Consider the following 19584-nt stretch of genomic DNA (forward strand, 5'->3'; position numbering starts at 1 on the left):
TCAACTCATTATGGAAGAGACAGAAGTCACAACAGCACTTCTGTACCTCAGCATTTATTAACATCCTTGAATGAGAAAAAAGCTACAAGGTCAGATCTAACATTTCCCTACCTTATAAAAAGTATCTCATTTATAAGCAGAGACTGAGGAGAGGGCACTTACAGGAGATGGGATGGATCCCGCAACCTGAAATGCTTCTAGCCAAGACTGGCAGCACCTTCTCACACAACATCAGAAATTCTTATTCATACAGACATGCACACTCTGAAAGACAGCCTGCTTAGAAGGTAACTATTTGACACCTATCTAGAATATATCATTTTGCAAAACGTAAAGCACAAACACCTTGACAGATGAAAGTCTGTGTAGCTCTTAGGAGGAAGTTGTCGTCTTTTAAAGTTTTCAGCTCCCCCTCGCGAAAACAAAAAAAAAGGGATCCAATAGAACTCCAAAGGTGTAGAAAGTAGTAGGAGAGGCGTAATGCACCACCATACCTGCAGTGGACCACAACCGGTCCCGCATCAGAAATGCTCTCCTGCTTATGGTGCACCTCCTCTAGAAAGTCTAGTACACCACCAGGGTCACTCGGGACTCCATGATCAGGCCAAGTTCTGAAGTGATATTGCCAGACTGTTCTCTCTGTGTTCCCCTGGAAGGAAGATGCCAACACATGAAAACAAAATCCTTCAGATCAAAATCCAGCTAAGAGCATCTATGTGGCAAAGTTGAGTCAGATCGGAAGGTGGCATATCCAACCTGCTGCTCAGTATCCACAGCACCACAACTCTCTTAAAGGAGGGAATAAGCCAGAGTTCTTCCTGGCCTGACAAGTCAATCACATCACCTGCTTCCTCAGTTCCCTCTTTCTCATGCATTTGTTTCCAACAACATTTCCATCCTCACCTTTAGAAGCCATGGCAAAGTTCTGTCTGAGGGTGCCCACAGTGAGGGACCTTCATCTGTCGTACTCATCATTCATACCTACTGGCACTTACCTTACGCATTTCTTCCCACTTGGTTCCATCCCATGGACGTACCAATCTAATACATCCTGCTTATTTCCTTCTTACACAATTCTTTTTGCACCCTGATCCAAATTGTCCCTTAACAAGGAAGTGCTGTTTCCACACTAGTTCAGTGTTTCCTTCCTCATCTTTTGTATTCCTTCCCTTAAGTGTTCTTTCTACATCCTGGACCCACACACAACCATTTTCTTCTAGTGCAACCATCTCCGTGAAACGGAGCAAATGCCTAGCTAGACTTAAGTGTGATTACTTAAAAGCATTGTGCCTCTTTCCAAATTTCCTCAAAGCTCTGCAGCTGTGCGTCCTCTGCCAAAAAGTGCTTAGGTATAAGAATCTTCAATTATCCCAAGGACAAAGAGAAAGATATATGGAACTAAACCTGGAGCTTCAAAGCAAGAGACAGGGCTCAATTTATTAATCTCTTAGTGCTTTTATTGATTCCAAAGAAACCGTCTATTTCTGCAAATTTTTTTTGCGATCTGCAACCTAAATTAAAAGGACAGAGCTACTAACATACTTACTTGCCCAACTTTAGAAAGTTTAAGTTCTCTTAGTGTGTAATCGTGTGCTGCACTCTCCTTAACATTCCTAACACGCATAACACCGTACTCCTTTAGGGAATATTCATCAGGCCAGTACTTGACGCACTTACTCTGCAAGATTAAAAAAAAAAGAGGAGTCATCAGTAAGAAGGCTGGTTCATAAACTGGTGAACAAACACATTTCTGAAGCTTTCATTTCTGAATACATAGAGAACAATTACTAGCACCAACTGGACAGCTAGCTGGCAAGGTAAAGTGCATTTTAGGGGGAAGTTTCTCTTCCCCATAAAAAACACCAGATGATTTCAGACAGACAGGTACAGGCAATCTCTCCTTTTAGCAGCTTTCATGATCATTTTAGTACCGGCTTTGCCTCAATAGTTTCAAAACCTGGAGATCAAAATACTGTTACTTGTAGCTCCATCCAGCTACAGGTTTCAAACTACTGAGAATTTCCAGTGGATTGCTGTAGCCTTACAGGCTATTCTACAATCAAAACCCAACAGCCTGCAAAATAAATACAAGTCCAAAGTATAAGCCATTTTTAGCAGACATAAAACTTGGATGCTTGCTTTTTCATCACTTATAGCAGAAAGGGCTAACATGGCTCTCTAATTCAATCACCAAAGCAACCAAGAATTGCTCCCTGTAGCAGGGGACCAAAGCCTCCTGTGTCTGTAGGTTTTGAAATTTAGAGCTTTTGGTGTATTGCTTCTCTCTCAAGATTATCTTTGGCCAGGGATATATTCCATCCACTGAATAATGGGTTCACCTATTACTACTTTCATTTGGTTCCTGTAAAAGCTCAGGAAAGAGCAATTCCTGTTAGCCTGTGAATGTAATATGAGTCCACACGGTATCAAATGAGAAATTACAGTGGGTATATAGATGCAGCTTCCAGCAATAGCAAATGCAGGCCAAACACCGAGTACTAGGGAGAAACATTTCCTATTTGCAGTTACTACTGCATATTTATGAGAAAACATGGCAACAAGGAAGTTCCTTCTGCCAACACAAGATACATTAAGAGATAATTGAACACACGCTTTCCAGCCTACTTAAGCAACAAGATGCTTTTCTATTACTTTTGTCCTTCTTTCCCTGCCGTCTCCAAAAAGGTACAAACTAAAGAAAAGATGTTGATCTTGGCATATGCCAACATAACTTGCAGTTTCAAGACAGAACTCTGAACACAAGAGCAGTTGGTATAGCAAGTCTGAACAGTAACACACAATGTTAAAACAAGCTTTAGTCTGATAGAGGGGATGCATGTATTATCAGCTCAATGGACTGCCTCCAAAACACCACTATTTTAATTTGTAAGTATTTGCTGCTTCTACAGTGCATTCTAAAGCATATTCAGAACGCTGTGCAGATCTGAGATGTTTCATAGTTCCTCACTTCCTTAGGGAACATGCTCTTGAAGTCATCTCTGATGTAGAGGTTTCTCTCCTTCCTGCAGATCTGAAAGCATCTTGGCCTGAGATAAAAAAGCTTTTATTTTATATCAGGACTGTTATTTGCAATTCTTGAATTAGTGAAACAGGCATCAAGAAAAAAAAAAAAAAAGACTAAAGAAAAAAAAAATCAATGCATGCAGCACTGATTAAGTAATCAAACATTAAAATGTTTTATACAGCCAGAGCACAGAAAAGAGGCTTAACAAAATTTGGAAAGAATCATGGAGAAGCTACAGAGCACGGGGCATTCTGTAGGTTATCCACAAAAAAAAAAAAAAAAAAAAGTGTATTAAGTGTATTCAAGTCAAATCTTCCAAAACAACCCCATAATTTATTTCCCTTCTTCCAAGAGAAAGATCTAAGAGGAAGGTCACTGGAAAGGGGTAGCTTCTCCCTCCTTCAGTCATTCTCAGGAAGGAAACACAAATCATGCCCCTTTATAAGGGTGATGAATGGGCAGAAGTTTACAAAGCCTAAAAAAATCCACAAGACAGAGTCTAATGGTTTCTACAAAGGCAGCTTTGATACCTAGATTAGGAAGAGGCGCCCATAAAATCTACTGCTATTTGTCTTCAGTACATATACACAAAGCCTCTTTTTTTTGTGGCAGTGGTAAGGAACACCCGCAATTATCAGTCACCCATAGAAAAACATTAGCTATACTTTCAATTCAATTTTTTTCAAAAGTGACGCTCATCTAACAAGATAACAGCTTTCCATTCAGAAACAGATCATCGGATTATTGAAAAGGGTGGACAATGGTACGTGGAAAAAGCAGAGAAACTTAAACAAAACAAAAAAGAGAACAGAAACTGTTTATCAAACAGAAAAAAGATCAGAAGCAACACATTCCAAACATAAAACTATACTATATACAGGAAGCAGTATGTGACCGTTGCCAGAATATCAGTATTCCACTAGTTCCTATTCTTTCCTGCCATATGTCATTAGAACCCAGAAACAAAGTAATAGCCTCAGATTTGCCAGAAGACAGTGAATAAGACAAGATCTCTGCACTTAACAGGTAAAATGGAGGTTCTTGGGATACACCATTGCAGGAAGATTTCCTCTTTCAGAGCATTAAATACTGCCAGAGCAGTTCGCAAGGCTAAACGGGCAGCTGTCTTCGTGCAGAAGAGGGCAGACAAAGGCAAAGGACCTGACTTTAGGAATAAAAGTGCTAAATCACGCCTGGCTGAGGGATTCCGAAACCAGGTGTAGTTTCAGTTGTAATCACTAGTTCAGAACGTAATAAGAATGTTATCAAATTCAAGCATAGAAAGTAAAGTCAGAAGAGAGAACAGCATTCTAGAAGACTCTAGTAAATGTGACTTGAATGAGGTGAATCTGGGGCAATAACTTTCACATTATATTGTACTTTTTAGGTAAGAACCAGTATCATCTAAATTCATTCTTATAGTAATAAAGTCCCACAATTCTGCTTTTCCAGTAAAGTCTATACAAGCTCGGTAAGCTAAAATAAATGGCAATACTTTTGTTACAGGAACAGGGAGTTTACCCCTTCAAGTACACAGAATGCTTATTTGGCTAAATCTCACATTCCAGTACCTCATTCCCTAAATAATTTTAAAATACATAGATTCACATTCAGTAGCTAAAATTTAATCAGTCAACCTTTAAAAAAGGGAGGCCTGATGATATGATAGGAGTGTACCCTCAATTCCCACAGGCACCAATAAAAAAGGACACTCAGCACCTTCCAAGTCTCCAAAGACGGTGGTGGCACACCAGATTTCAGCATATAAATCAATATAACCACGTCGGTTTAGTCCTTACTTGCATTCAAATGTCATGATCTTTCCTAAGGCCAGTTTGAGAGTCTGTTTTTACCTTTCCTCTTTCAACTTCTTTTGTTGTCATAACAATAACTCGAGAATTCTCCTGGAACACCATCCTCCAGAAATCATTCACCGTATTCTGTAGGCAACCTTGAGTAGCAATGTAGCTTTTTTTTGGCTTTGAGTTGTTGCACTTGGTTTCAAACTCAGGCTAGAGAAAAAAAAACAATTTAACAAATAGTGACAGATGGTTACAAGACTAACTTGGATTTAGGTGAGTGTGTTAAAGAGTAGACATGGGCTGTGCCAACAAGATTCCTGTAGGTAGGAGTATACTTACCATAATAATATTAGCATTGATATAGTCTGAAACAGGTTCATTTGGATCACCATCATGTAGAACAACTCTGGTATGATCAACTGGAAGAATATATATGTATGTTAAGCGCTTACATCTTACAGTTGTGAACACAAAGCTATTTTTAAATATCCCACAGACAGGTACATTTCTTACTAACAGAAGCTATTAAGTTATCAAACTCAGTAAACTAGTGGCTAGAATAATCAACCTTTCCTCTTTTCCCATTTCTTAAAACAAGTGGCCAATTCATAACAAACTAGATCAAAGTAAGTGTTCATGACTCCTAGTAACTTGTGAGTACATGGACAGTCAAGCACTAAGTCAAGGCAAATAGCCACTGGATTTGCACCGTGCAGTTTTGTACCACAAATTAATCCTCTTAAATTTAAGCATTCCAGTTTGCTGAATAACAGTTTGGGGATGTGACGCTTTTAAATGAAAGCTGAAGATAAAAACAATATTTGGGAATCGAAATATTGGTATCTACAAAGTGCAAATGTTTGAACACAAATTGGAAATTGCACAGGCTAATACTGACAACATAAGAGGGGAAATTATCACTAGAGAAGAAAAAGCACAGTGGTGATTAATTAACCCTGTATTTACAAGCTAAGAAAATAAAGCACAGAAAAGTAGCAGGCTTACATTATAATGGAAGAAATCAATACTTACAGGGTAAAATGTTTTTGTATCTATTTTTGTTTTTGTTTTCTTGACGTTGACCTTCTTTACGACTATAGAGAAGTTTGCATTCTTGCTGCTGTAAAGTCTAAGTGAAAACAGCACAAATAACTGGTTTTAATAAAAGCTTCCACTATAGCGATCCTTTCTCACAAAAACGATACTACTTGATTATAATGCCAGATAGTCAGAGAAAGAGAGAGGGGTACTGGATTTCTCCCTTCAGACTTAGTACAGCATTGCTTCCAAGGTATGTAAGAAACACAGGAGCATGAGTGACAAGGCAAGCTATTTTCCACCCGATAATTATGAACACCTATGAATTCAAAGCTTCTTTAAACCACAAATTATATCCAGCAAGCCCTCATGGTACTGTTCTGACCAAGCAGAAGCAAGTTGGTCCCTTAAAGCTTCTAGCTGTAAAACGCTGTGCAAGGAAAACTTAACCGGTTACACAAAGGACCGCAACAAAATTTTGTCTGTGGAAGTCTGGCCATCTTAAAAGGCATGTAAAATAAACAAAATAACAGCAGCATTCTACAGAGCAGGTCCAAACAAATATTTATCACTAGGTCTTTCTCACCAAGCATAAAAGTTAGGAGTACTATTGCATTTCTCCTTTTTGCTGAATCAGGAAGGTAAGGAGTTAAAAAATTTCCGCTGAACTGGCATTAGCTTTAGTACCGATAAAGATTAGTAACTAATGCATTCAAAACATTGCCAGCCTGCAAAGGAGTAAGGCACTTTGTGATCCAGTGCTTCTCTACCTGAGCTATACCGGATTCCTCTAGGCCTTACCAGGCACCTTCTGCTCCTTCAGCTACAGCGAGTCTGCAGTAACACTGCTGGAAAGCCCCCAAAACAAGTCCCTGAGATTACAAAGGCTGTGTTACAGCAATGCCACAAGAGCGGATCCTTGCAAGCTGCAGCCAGACCAACTCTAGACAGCCAAAAAGGAGGAAGGAGCATACAGAAAACCCAACAAAGCACATCAACACAAGCAACTGTATTTAAACATCAAGCACAGTGAAAAGTCCTTCAGCAGTCAGAAGCAGAACATTAGGAAGATATTCCTGTCTATTCCCCCAGAACAAAAGTCCACATGGGAATGCTACAGTATTTTCAAAGATATGGATGAGACACGTAAAATGCCAATGCACAACCCACCACCACAGCCACGCACCATTTTAAATGCTCTAATTATTCTCTTCTACTAACACAAGGCCATTTCACTAAACCAGTACAAAATTTTGCCCAGACTTTCTCATATTACCCTGCTGGGGAGGAGGGGGGCACATCAGATAACCACAAATAGGGTTATCCATAAATCATTCTAGTGCAGAAACAATAAATCTGCATGAGGATTTCTCCTGTTGGCAAGGAGCTAATTTCTCAATTAATTCACAATTAATATGACAGGGACAACAGCAATTCCATATTTCTACTACTAAGCCATGTTGCTTAGTAGCAAATTCCTCTACTTGCAATAAAGCTGGAGGGACCAGCATCTCAATGTCTTTGTTCCAAGTTTTAATCCCAAAAGCAGTACTGGCCTGACTAAAAGGAATACTCAGGCTTTGGAAGCTGCTCCCCTTACTATTACCACTCTTAATACTCTTGCAGAGATTGCTTTTATCTTAAAGCTTGGGCATGTCAGGCACATTTGCTCACTTCTGTTTCAATCTCTCTTATTGTTACTACCTCACTTAGTGACCTTGGACAATTACGTTCATCCTAAAGACAGGGAAACCAAAGAACAAAAACGATATAGGAGAGCTGCGAGGTTTCATGCTTGTGAAGCACAAGACAGAAAACATATCCCCATAAAGCACTGCTTCCTACTATTAGCGACGGGTGAAACAGCACTTTGCAGTAAGCTCACCTCTTGCCACAATGCAAGTCTTTCAAGTGCCATTATCACACGGCATCTTTATATAATATTAACACTTGTGAGTCTCAGCCAAGTGAAACGCCAAGCAAAAGCACCAAAAGCTAGACTTTGCTAGCAGGTTAAAAAATGGAAACAATTAAGAGTGTGGAAACCATAGCTTCAGACACATCTTCACTTCATACAGTTAATTATTATTGCTTTGAGCATCCCTGAGGAGAGATCCGTGAGCAGCAACGACTTCTAACAAGCCCATTAAGAGATGTACACAATGCAACAATAAATCTGAAATATAGTCCTCGATTTCACCACAACATCCAAGCATTAAGCTTGCCAAACAGCCATTTTTCAGATGCAAAAACATTACAAGGACTGTCAACATTTCTGTCTAGCGGTTCACGGGACAAGAGGTACATTTTTAAATATGCCTGAAGACAAGTAATTTATAACTACCATCTGGACTGCCAAATCATAAACAGCATCGGCAGAGATCCATGGACAACCTGGAGTTTGCCCCCCTGCCTCCTGCCACCAAGGCTGACAGCTATAGCTTACCTGAGGTGAATGAAAAAGCATGTCACTAAAACTGCTAATAGATGATTCATTGCAAAAAACACAGTGGGAAAAAAATAAGGTTTAGTGCTGACCTCACTAACAGCAGTGAAGGGGAAAGAGAAGTGGAATGTCTCACAGGTAAAATCTTTCATTTCTTACATTTACTTTTTCTGTAACAATTCTGGCTTGCTAGCAAATACCCTTCTTCAGGAAAGCCAAAAGACAGGAAAAGACTTTCCTTCTAAGGACCAACCAATAAATCCATTACAAGACAAATTTATTCAACAAAGACCAGAGGTCAGAAAATAAGTCGTAAGTGTCAAGTAATAGTTCAGTCATATTTTGAAAAATTAACAATCCATTCCTAAACGCACCGCCTAAGAGTGTTTCCCTTCAGAAAAAGAAAAAAACCCCAAACATTAATTCACATAGCTTCTAGTAAGCCAGCACCAATTACAAGAAGGGCAAGCAAACAGGGCACTTTGTCCTTTTTATGCCCTCTGAATAAGAGTAAGGTATGCTTAGAGTCTCCAGGGAAGCCAACAGACACCATTTGCTTGGCTAACTTGCAAATGTGTGTTCAGGCTAAACCACACAGTGATCACAGGCACAATCTACATGACTGTGATACGCTATGATAAAGCACACTACTTATCAGTCTTTGCAAAAAGCACTTAATTCCCCTATGCAAGTTTTAGCCATATGCAAGTTTTTTTGCAGCAGATGTGGCTAATCTTCCTGACCCTTCAGGCCCCATATCAGAGTTCACGGTTGAACTCTGCAAGAGAAGCAATTCAAAGGTTGAGGCCAGTTTACCTCCAGGTAAGGTTCACAAGCAATAGATGAAAACTGCTCCCCAGGGGATCCACCACTCTACTGGTGGGTAAAACAAAGTCCCAAGTCCTCAGCAATGGCCAGAGTAGCCTCTGCTGGCTTGCTTCCCCCTCCAGGTGGGATTCTGACCATTGAGCAGTCCTGGGTCAAGGACTGCCCCCCCACACTGCACAGGGGAAGAGAGAGGAGAAAGCTTAATCCTCATTTTATAATTTCCCCACTGCCATGACCTCACCTTCTTATATTCCATCCACATTCGTAGTGAGATGTGTTATCTCTTCGGTAAGAGTCTTTTGCTTTTCATGGATTTATTTTTCTCCTCCTGACAATAATCTCAGAGCAGATTGGACAGTACATTCAGCTAATGAATACGTCTGATCAAAAAAGCGTTTCTTCAAGAATGTTTGCTTTGCAAATCCAGCACTATTCAAGAAGTTTCTCAAAATAGCATTACCCAGCCAAAACCAGCTGTCAAAGATCAGGACTTTCCAGTTCCCTGTTGCCATCTGCTGGTGGAGTTCCATACTCCACTGTGGTTTTCTTATGTGTGTGTGGTATAAGCCAGTTCATTACATTTAAGACACTTCTAAAGCTTTTGGCTATGACCATCACGTGCATGCAGCTGTTAAGTGACTCCAGTTGTCAGAGATGGGTTAGGACCCAGGCTAAACTCAAGTAGTTTGGAATGGGTGGTTTAATGCTCATACTTAATTTGCTCTGCTTGAAAAATTAACAGTTTCAGTTGTATTTTCTTTCAAACATAAGAAGCTCCCTGAAATCATTAGGGCTTCAAAGAAGGGGAGAGGTGGGCCAGCACAGCTATGTAACACACACAAGAGGCACGCAGATAAGACAGAAGGAAAGGCAATGCTACTTTCTGGGAGGGAAATGGAATTTTGCCTGCACGCAGAAATGAAACACCCAAACAAAACAAAAATAAATCTCCAGGAGTCCAAGGAATATGTATAATCAAGGTTGCTTCATCTCAGAGCTTGCTACCGCTACTGCTTCACAATAGTTTTAAGAGCCCCAAAAACAGCTATCAAAAAGCCACAAACTCAAGGGCAAGAGCATATATTGACTGAGAAATCACACTGAAGTTACCTTAAAGCAATGGTACCCAACCTCCCAAACACAGCAGAGTGCAAACCGAAACATCCTCCGCACTGAGACATGCAACAGAAAGCACGGTGCAATCCCCTTCATACGCACAGTACGTCTGCATCAGATACCGCTACTGTACGAGTACTCGGGTCACCAGGAGTAACGTAGGCTAGGAATTAGTCCTTTGCCTCCAGAAACATTAATCCAGCCTACAGACCTCTTCCTGTCCACATGAAGAAAAGGAACACAGGAATGAACCTGATTAATTGTCCTGGTGGGCCAGATACAGTTGTACATAAGGCTCCCTCATGATGGGGAGGATACGCAGGAGGGGTTGTGCTAGGTACTGAATGAATAGCATTGAAGCACATAATTAGCTCTCAGAATCAGGAAAAAAGGCAAATATTTCAATCATTTTACTAGCAGACACAAGAGTGGAACTGGTAAAATTTTAACACATGTTGTACCTGACACAAGGGATGGGAGCAAGAACAGTGATCTGAAGCGACAGAGGGGGAGATGAGAAATGCCAGGAAGGCAGTAACAAACCTAACTTTTTAGTAGTGTAGAGATTTAATACCGTAACACTTGGAATGTAATGAAGTACCTCAAATTCTTCCCAGAAGCCCTGCTTGACTTTATCTGTAGTCTCTGCTAGCTTGCTTAGCTCTCGCACTCTGCTTTCAATCTCTGCAGCATTAATACGGGTAGTATTCAGAGGCTAAGAAAGACACAAATAGTGAACAAAGGTATAACAAATGACAGTGGTGAGAAGACAGTTAACACACAAATCCCCCACACTAAGTATATTTTATATAGGCACTTCTAGGATCCAGGCATCTATTTGGACTTCAAAACTTTACAATTCATACAATGAAGGGCAGTGAGGGTAGAAAGGAAGGGGGCAGGGAACAATTGCTTTTAGATAAAGTCTCATGGTTGTTCTTCAATACATTAAGTTGTCTCATTTCTGGACTAGTCCTGCAATTCGTATGGACCAAAATGAAACCAAGAAAAGTTCTGCATGCATCAGAGACCCAGGAGCCTATCCTTCACAGGCTTATAAAAAATTGTTCCCATTTAAATGACTGACTGATCATCCAGTTCCATGAAATTTAATTCTTCATTTTTGCATTAGGAAAAAAAAAAAATTATGTCTCACAGAACACGTGGAAAAGCCTGCACTTCCACAATATATGCTGAAGGTAACAAAGCTTAGTGGTGTCTTCTTCATTCACTCACCTGCTTGAGTTGCAATACTGTGCCCAAAGTTTCTACCATAGGGTTCTTCTTGTAATGTTCCACTAGATCTGTCAGAGAGTCAAATTTCTCCCCTCCACCAACATCGTATTTTAGATCCTTGAAAGACAGATGCTCATCAAAATAAATGCACTTCATACGATGAATTCTACTCTAATACCATCTTTAGGCTATGTAACATATGAGAAATTCTCTTTAAAACCGTATGTAGAAGAATCTAGTAAAATCCTTCTGCTAAGGGATGGTAGAACTTTAATAAAAAGAAACACACGCGTACTATGGAGGACATTATCCTTTTTGTCATCTAATTGAAAATCATTTTATCTGCCTTTTCAGGAGCGTGGATTCCTTCTGAACTGAGTTCAGTCAGCCCAAGCAGGCTACCTGAGCTACGTGATCAGAATCTAGGAGATAGCCTTGAAATCAGTTCAAATCCCTAAAAGAGTACCATTGGGTCCTGAAAGGCTGGTATTGACTGCCACCATCCCTATTTTAAGGAAGCAATGCTAAGTTATTTTCCTCAATGTCATAATTGTTACTAGTAATTAACTGCAAGTCAAAGAGGTTTTCTCAAAAAAAAAAAAAATTCTGGTAGTTTAGCTTGTACAGTCTTGGTAGGCCATTTCTATCTCCAAACTATTTCTGTTATTGCAGTTTAGTTATTTTTAAACAACTAAAATGTTGCACTGTCTTTTAGGATAACAGAAGAAAAAGAAAGTGACAAAATCTGTGATTTTTTTTTAAATAGCAACACATGGGCATATATGAAAATATCAAAAGACTATCATTTAATAATACTTCAGTGAAGAACTATCCTATATTCAATCCTACCTTTAGATTTAAAACTGTTCCGTGGATTCAATACTCAAAATTTTCACAGAATGTTGATCATCTATCAGGTGCAACTTTATGAACTGACAGGAGAAACAGATATACTCGGATGGATATCTATTTGTCCAATTACTCATATTTTTATATAATTTATCCAGGAGACTGCAACTCACTTAAGAAGATTCATGAACATGAAAGGCTTCATCAGCAGAGGATTTCAGACAGACTTCTGATGCAATCAAAAGCAAATCTATTACAAGGTACTTGACAGCATAGTACAGTATGACATGATTCAGTCAGGCAAGCAGTCAAAAAAAAAACACTAATAGAATTTTGATGCTATCAAATTAGTCAATTTGATCCAACAGATGATATATAGCACACATAGCACCACAGCTCTCTGTAGTGAAGTGGAAGATGCCCTCCTGTCAGAATAAACCCACTGCCCATGGAAGTAGCCCTGTTAAAGAACCTCGTGCTTCATCATACCTGGCAGTGAATCATGACATGTGTCACTTTAGACTTCCCATCATTACTCTCTCCTTTATCATCTCCTGTCCGGACAGAAAGAACAAAGTCCCCAGGGTGGCTTTGACTCTCACGCACAAGAAAGCTTCCATGTTTTCCTTTTTCTGTTAATAGTTTTTCAGCTTCTCTTCCAGAGAGATGCCCATGAAACCACCTTTAAATAAAGTAAGATATAGACAGGTACCCTACTTGTCATTCCAGCCATGGCTGAATCCGCTTGTTCTAAATATTTATTATAAAGTAAAACGCTTATGTACACTGAACAACAATGTCCAGGACTACAGAAAGCCTCAGTTTATAAAAATAAAAAACAAAATAAGCCTTGGAAGTATACATGTACATACACACGAGTGATTACAGAAACACTTCAAAGCAAGCACTTCCATAAGCACTGAAATTCGCATTTCACACAAGCCTCAAATGCAGCTTTCATCTGGATCCTTTACAACAGTCCAAATGGATTTCCTGGTGTCCAATAAACACAAGCTTACACGGCAACCTTTTCCTCAGTCAAGGCATTTATTCTTCTTTTATTTCCTTCATGAGGATGCACTTTCCTGATAAACCTGTGGGAACTTAGCATCTGTGAGACCTTAGCCTTCCATCACATTAGGAATGGACAGGATAATCACATCCATCTCATTTCTTCAAGAAACATGGCCAAAAAGGTAATAATCCTCCCCACTACTGTGGCTTAAATATAAGCCATTCTGAGGAGTGAGAGAACTTGTTTTAATATTTTTCCTTGTTTTTTCATTTCTGAGAATAAACTGATATAGAGGTTTATTTCTGACATACACATACTTCGTCAGCATATGTCAAGTCTAAAGTCTCAGATCCTCCTTATTAGCCATGCTCCTAAAAACATGAGTTTGAGCAATTTGAGGATTTGCATGTCATCCACTTTCTTACACACAGGTCTACTGCTGAAAAATTGTATAGTTATGCCCAGAAATATACCTGGGAATTCCTTGCAGTAATAACAGCTTCAGGAAGCTCTAGGAGAACTTCTATAATAAAACATTCTCCCAGTACCAATAAAGGGAACTATGCCCTATTTTTTAGTATTGTATCATGCCAGGAAGAATACTGAAGAAAATAGGTTCTGGCCTTGGATTATTTTACCTTTAATCATGTTTATTAGTCTACTTTGCAAGTAACCTCACTGAAATCAGTGGGACCACTTTTAGTACAAGGTAGTGGCCACCCTTTCCTCAAAAGGAAGCTCTCTGTAGTGTTAATGGGGATAAAACATGCATTTATTAAGCAGCACATGGACACTGAGGTTTTCACCACTATTTCTCTGACCTTTCAGATGTAGGATCAGCACAGTTCAGCGGATATTTCAACTCTATAACATCTCCATTCTTTTCCTTGAGCTGTCCATGATGTTCCATATAATACTGGACTAACTCAGCCAACGTAGCAAACTTCTCTCCTCCATAGAGGTCATAGTAGTCTCCTGTGTTCTGGATCTTGATGTGGGTGACAGCTCCAGTTCGTCTAATATTTGAAACAAAGGAAAAAATCCACACAAGTCAGCTGATTTCCAATCAATCACTTTTATATTTAGTGTTCTGTTGTCTGAGTTAGAGAAATCCATACTTACATTTGCATCACTTTCCATCTGAAATATTGCAGAAAAGCTAAGCTAGTGCACCTCTGAAGTGTGCTTCAGCCACGTTTCAGTGGCTTGCAAGAAGGGGAAGTGGCTGTCCAACAGTCAGGAAGAATAGGAAAAAAATTTAATTCCATAACAAAGGAATCCTTGAAGCCAGCGTAAGCTCTGTGGCCTCTCGATCACCAACAGAAATCCCTCAGACCTCCAAGAATTGCACACACAGGCAGAAGGGGTGGAGGGGTGAGGAAAGAAGAATTCAGCATTCTCAAGACACCCATCAGAGCTTGTTTGCTCCTTTCCCTAGAATTTCACACTACCTGCTAAGATCTCTCCTTCAGTAAACAGTTGCCTTTGCCTGATGTAAGTCATTTGCTCCCACAGTCTCTAGTATTAATGAAGAACAGCTCTCTGAAAGAGTCCCCTTCTGTTCAACAAGGCCCATTATCTCAAAGGTATCCAAGCAGCATTATTCTTGTCACCAGTCCCACTTTTCCCTTTTCCTTTATCTACTTCCTCTTGCTGTCCTTTCCCCATCCCTACCACCATACACACACTGTCAGGGGACAAGTGTTTCAAAAGGCCTATTTTGGAAGCTGAAATAGCACCGCAGTTGCCCTTAAAAACTTGCTGACTTTTCCTGTAAGAAGAGAATCTGGATAGCATTGTCTTGCATGTGCTTGATCAGTAATTCATATGATCTCTGCTACTTTCAGATGGTTATCAAATAGATTTTTAAAGAGCTAAAGGTAATGCTATTATGAATCTCCTTCTGCTTCCCCTTAACTTTTTCCATCTCTCTGCAAATCAGAATTCACTACCCTCCAACCTATAGTTTCCCCAAGTTGGGTAAAAGTATTTGAGAACCTCTTCACAGAAAATGGGAGTAAAAAAAACAAAGAAGGAAAAAGTGAACAATAGACTAAAAAGTGATCCACGCATTCTTTCATCTCTTATAAGTAGTTTATTTACAACTTTTTCCCCATAGAACAGCATCAAATGCAGACTCTTACCAATTTGGGGAGAAAGACAAAAAAACATTTAAACTTACCTAACGGAGAGTGTAAAGTCTCCTGGGTTACTTTTGCTGGGCCGCGCCAAAAAACTGCCATCAACTCCTCTTGTTAACAGTAGGTTTTCTGCCTCCACCCCAGTAATATTTGGATGAAACCATCTATAAAAGGTTAAAAATAAAGTGTTAATAAATAAATAGAAGATCTTCTGGTTTTCAGAGTTAACTTACATGACAAGACTAAACAGAACAATCCAACAGCTTCAAAACCGGGAAGTACTGAATTTTGTTCCTAAATTAGTAAGAATATCTTAGCAGAAAGCATAGATTGTTCATTTCATATTACATTGCAATTTTACATAGTGGTAAGAGTTGCTTTGTAAGTCAAAGAGACATATCTATACATATTCAGACTGCTTGGATTAAAACGATATCAAAGAAAGGTCTGCAATATAAACAGAGACCACAAGTCATGCATTTTCCTTACTCCTGGAAGACAGGACACAAAAAGAAACTGAAATACAATCAGGAAAAATTCTTAAAAATAAAACAAAACATCCAAAGTGACACTTGACAACACTTTAAAGGTTAAAAATTTAACAAAACCTCATGCTTTAGGGCACAGGCTGACCACCAGCTGATAGGGGTCAGGAAGGATTTTCACTTGTGGACAACCTATTCAGTTGCCCAGTCTTCTTCCACCTTCCTCAAGAGAATGTGGTGCTGACCGCTGCCAGACACAAGAGTGCCGCTCTGTCTTCTAACTACCATGGCAATTTCTCTGGTCCGAATATATCCCGCTTAAATACAAACACCGAGGAATCTCATATTGATATTCACCACCCACAAACAGCCTTCTGAATGACTAATATAGCGCCCTGCCAAAGGAGAGCTGTATATGGTCTATATCTAAGAAGCTCAGTGTCCTCACCTATGGCATTAATTTTTGAGAGACTTATTCTTAGCCATTCCGTTAACACATCTGCGTCTTCTCTTATCTATAATTGAGGATTTTTATTGCACTCTTGCAGTACTAAACTACATATGCATGTTCTGGATGAAAGGAGTTTTTAATGAGGCTCAGTTTTAGAAAACAAATAAAAAAAAAACCAAACCATCACACAGCCCAAGGACAGAGATGTTTTAGAACTGTTTTAGTGGCTTTGTCAGACTTGTATTTGGCAATTAAAAGATTGCCTTTATTTTTCAGAGTTGCCATAAATCAGACACTACGCAGGGCACAAGTGAAAATGCACATCCATATCTGCAGAAAGAACACAGGCTACTCCTCTTTGTACACGAGGTTCTTAGTTTCTCTAAAGTAAAGCAAAACATTAAGGCAAAACACTCTGCAACCAATCTCATTACAGATATGAGTGCTATAGCTAAAAAAAATTGCATAGCATTTCTGATCGTTCCTCAGTCAGCATTTCATGCTAAATTGCTAAAACAGCAAAATATGCAAGTGCATGTCTAAATTTCGGGTTATTACTTCAATTGTTTCAGAAATTCCTTCCATACAGAAAAATTGACAATATTCCTACCAAGGCCTTATCCAGCCTATTCTCTTCAGGCATGAATTCTCATGGAAACATTCTGGAGAGTTTTAGAGATTCTAGAATATCCAAACCTCTAGCAAGTCATTCAAATGGGAACTAGGATTACTTAAGTACCAATTGCATTTCAGAAGTAAATGATTCTTCTTGTTAATCTTGCTTTTTTTCTAGTTAAGGATATTCTGCTTGCACCAGGAAAATTTAGCGAATAGCACCATATCTTTAACTGAAGAACAGCAAAAAAAAAAAAAAATCAAACCTATGCAGCACGGGTCATGAACAAATATATTAAAAAAATACTTCCAAGTTATTACAGCAAATGGGAATGAATTAATAAATAATGCTACGTTTATCTAATGACTACTCAAAGGTCAAGAAAAGTTCTGTTTTGATGCAGTCTCACAAAAGAAACTGCACCTGGGATGAACTGAACATTAAATAATATATTTCAGAATATGACAGGTTGGGCTGCAGAAGCTGGTAATATATTTACCGCACTTCCACCTCCAAAATTTTACTTCTATTAGGAGAAAACAAAAAACAAACAAACAAAAAATGCAGCAACGTTTTGAAGAGTTTATAAGCTTTTTAAATACGGACCAGATTCAAGAGACATCTTTGCAAGTTTTTGAGTTTATATCCAAAAATGTATAAACATACAAAGGAGATATTATTGGAATCAGCCCTACCGATTTATTACATGGTGACAATCCATAAACTTTAATTAATATAATACCTTCTGTATCTTACCCTAAACCCTAATGCATGTGGAAGTAAATGTACACGAGTTGTTAAAAAGATGTAAAATAACAGAAAAATAATAATTTAACAAACAGAAGGAACTAGAAAACTTGTGCTTAAGAGAGAGGTTAAAAATACGATAGATTGTTTAAAAACAAAAATCTCACCCCACATATACATACACTCCTACTGAAGACGGCAAAAAGTAAGTAAGTGTAGCAAAAGAAAAGCTGCATCTGGGAGACCGATGCGAGTTTATTGCACTTTATGTAACTTTTGTTCTAACGGTAACCTGCGCTCCTGCTCTCTCATCTTTGTATTTTTGGCTTCGAGTAGGAAGATGCATTTGTCAGCCACCCCAAATAGAAAAATGGGGGTGTTAGTGATCTCTGTTAAATGGTTCCGGACCGGTGATCAAGATCGCTTCATTTGAAGTACTGCCATACATGTGTGCTTTTGAACCTTGGTGGCTACATCCCTTCCAAAACTGGAGGAGAGCGCAAAGGGGGCTGCAGACACAGATACCAGTAACATAAGCCCTATAGAGGACTTTCTCTTACACTTCCTTTTATAGGGATGGAATGCATTTTAGACTTTTTTTTTCTACTTTCCTTCTTCAACCTCTATTATGAGCAGGTGCAGAGGCTATCCCAAGCAAAGGACATCACAGCCAACAAATACAGTCAAGAAAGTAACACACGCACATGTAAACCCACGCTCTAATTAAACTAGCTGTCCTCACTATGCATGGAATACTCCTTGCAGCAATTCTGATTTGGGGGGTTCAGCAGCATACTGTTCCAAGTCCCTTATTAGTTTACAGTAAGATGAAAATGTTGGCAGAAAAGTAACCAGTGAAATAGTGGGGGTGTCACTTACAAAACTAAGGGGATATCAGCTAAGCAAGAAATCTTTTGATGAAAACTAACACATGGTAGGAAATACAGCCTTGCTACAATTTTCTTTTTTTTTTTTTTGTTAGCATAGTCCAGAAAAGATCAGCAGGATTTGTGTTTTATAAGTCACACATTGCCAGCATATTTCTCTCTTACCAAGTTGAAGAGAGAAAAGAAAAAATCAATACATTTTTCCATGCTGCGATTGGGCTTTTCTAATCACCTTTTCAAGAGGAGGAGAGATTAAATCAGTTCTGAGTCTCAGCTGTCACAACCGTAGCACTCAGGGAGGCGGTGACTGGTAGTTTAATTACTCCTATTTATAGGCTCATCAGTTTGTATTTCTCATCTTCTTTCAGTCTCCCTGAGAGAGGGAGTTACAACTTAAAATTCTGAGCAGAATAAGAGGATTACTCCTGAGGAAATTCACAAGTGTTTCTAAAAGGTAACTTGTATACTTGTTGTGATGGGTGAGGAGGGACATTCAGAAAACCCAACACACGCTAGAGATCCTCCACGCACTTCAGAAGACCCCAAATCCAAATTCAACTATAAATGGCCACAGACTGAAAACCAACCCATCTAGTTTCAACCATCTTAAGCATAACAAGAAAGAGGACAACCCAATGTCGAAGAAGTTATACTTTAATAGATGTTACTTAGAGATGTATCAAATTTCAGAATAGGTATGTTATATAAGAATATAAACGTCTTGTTCCTTTTTATGACAGTAAATCCTCTTAAGTCCAACATTTACCTTAACCACTCAGCCCAAAAAGGGCTGCTAAAATAAGACAAACATCAAAATACGTTAAGGACAGTGAGAAGCTACAACAAAGAAAACAGATTCAACTGTTTATCATCCTGCTTTTGCAAGGCCACAAGGTTTTCAA

General features: G+C 39.0%; 1 protein-coding gene across 10 annotated transcripts in view; it reads right to left on the bottom strand.

Annotated features, from left to right (window-relative positions):
• PTPN11 (protein tyrosine phosphatase non-receptor type 11) overlaps positions 1-19584 on the bottom strand; it is a 46257-nt gene that overhangs the window by 25478 nt on the left and 1195 nt on the right. For 8 of the 10 annotated variants that reach the window (XR_012676430.1, XM_075167578.1, XM_075167576.1 and 5 more), the window contains 10 exons: positions 15538-15660; positions 14177-14371; positions 12830-13022; positions 11492-11608; positions 10857-10970; positions 5860-5956; positions 5167-5246; positions 4879-5037; positions 1547-1678; positions 495-649 (listed from right to left, as the gene is read on the bottom strand). Coding sequence is in view for 8 of the 10 variants with exons in the window: in XM_075167578.1 (XP_075023679.1) it covers positions 495-649; positions 1547-1678; positions 4879-5037; positions 5167-5246; positions 5860-5956; positions 10857-10970; positions 11492-11608; positions 12830-13022; positions 14177-14371; positions 15538-15660 (1365 nt within the window). In the remaining 2 variants the exon portion in view is untranslated. Of the gene's footprint in view, positions 1-162; positions 265-494; positions 650-1546; positions 1679-4878; positions 5038-5166; positions 5247-5859; positions 5957-10856; positions 10971-11491; positions 11609-12829; positions 13023-14176; positions 14372-15537; positions 15661-18914; positions 19056-19584 lie in introns of all 10 variants that reach the window. The other 2 variants (XR_012676431.1, XM_075167582.1) reach the window with 2 other exon arrangements.

This window comes from Calonectris borealis, chromosome 18 (genome assembly GCF_964195595.1).
Source record: "Calonectris borealis chromosome 18, bCalBor7.hap1.2, whole genome shotgun sequence".
Lineage (NCBI taxonomy): Eukaryota > Metazoa > Chordata > Aves > Procellariiformes > Procellariidae > Calonectris > Calonectris borealis.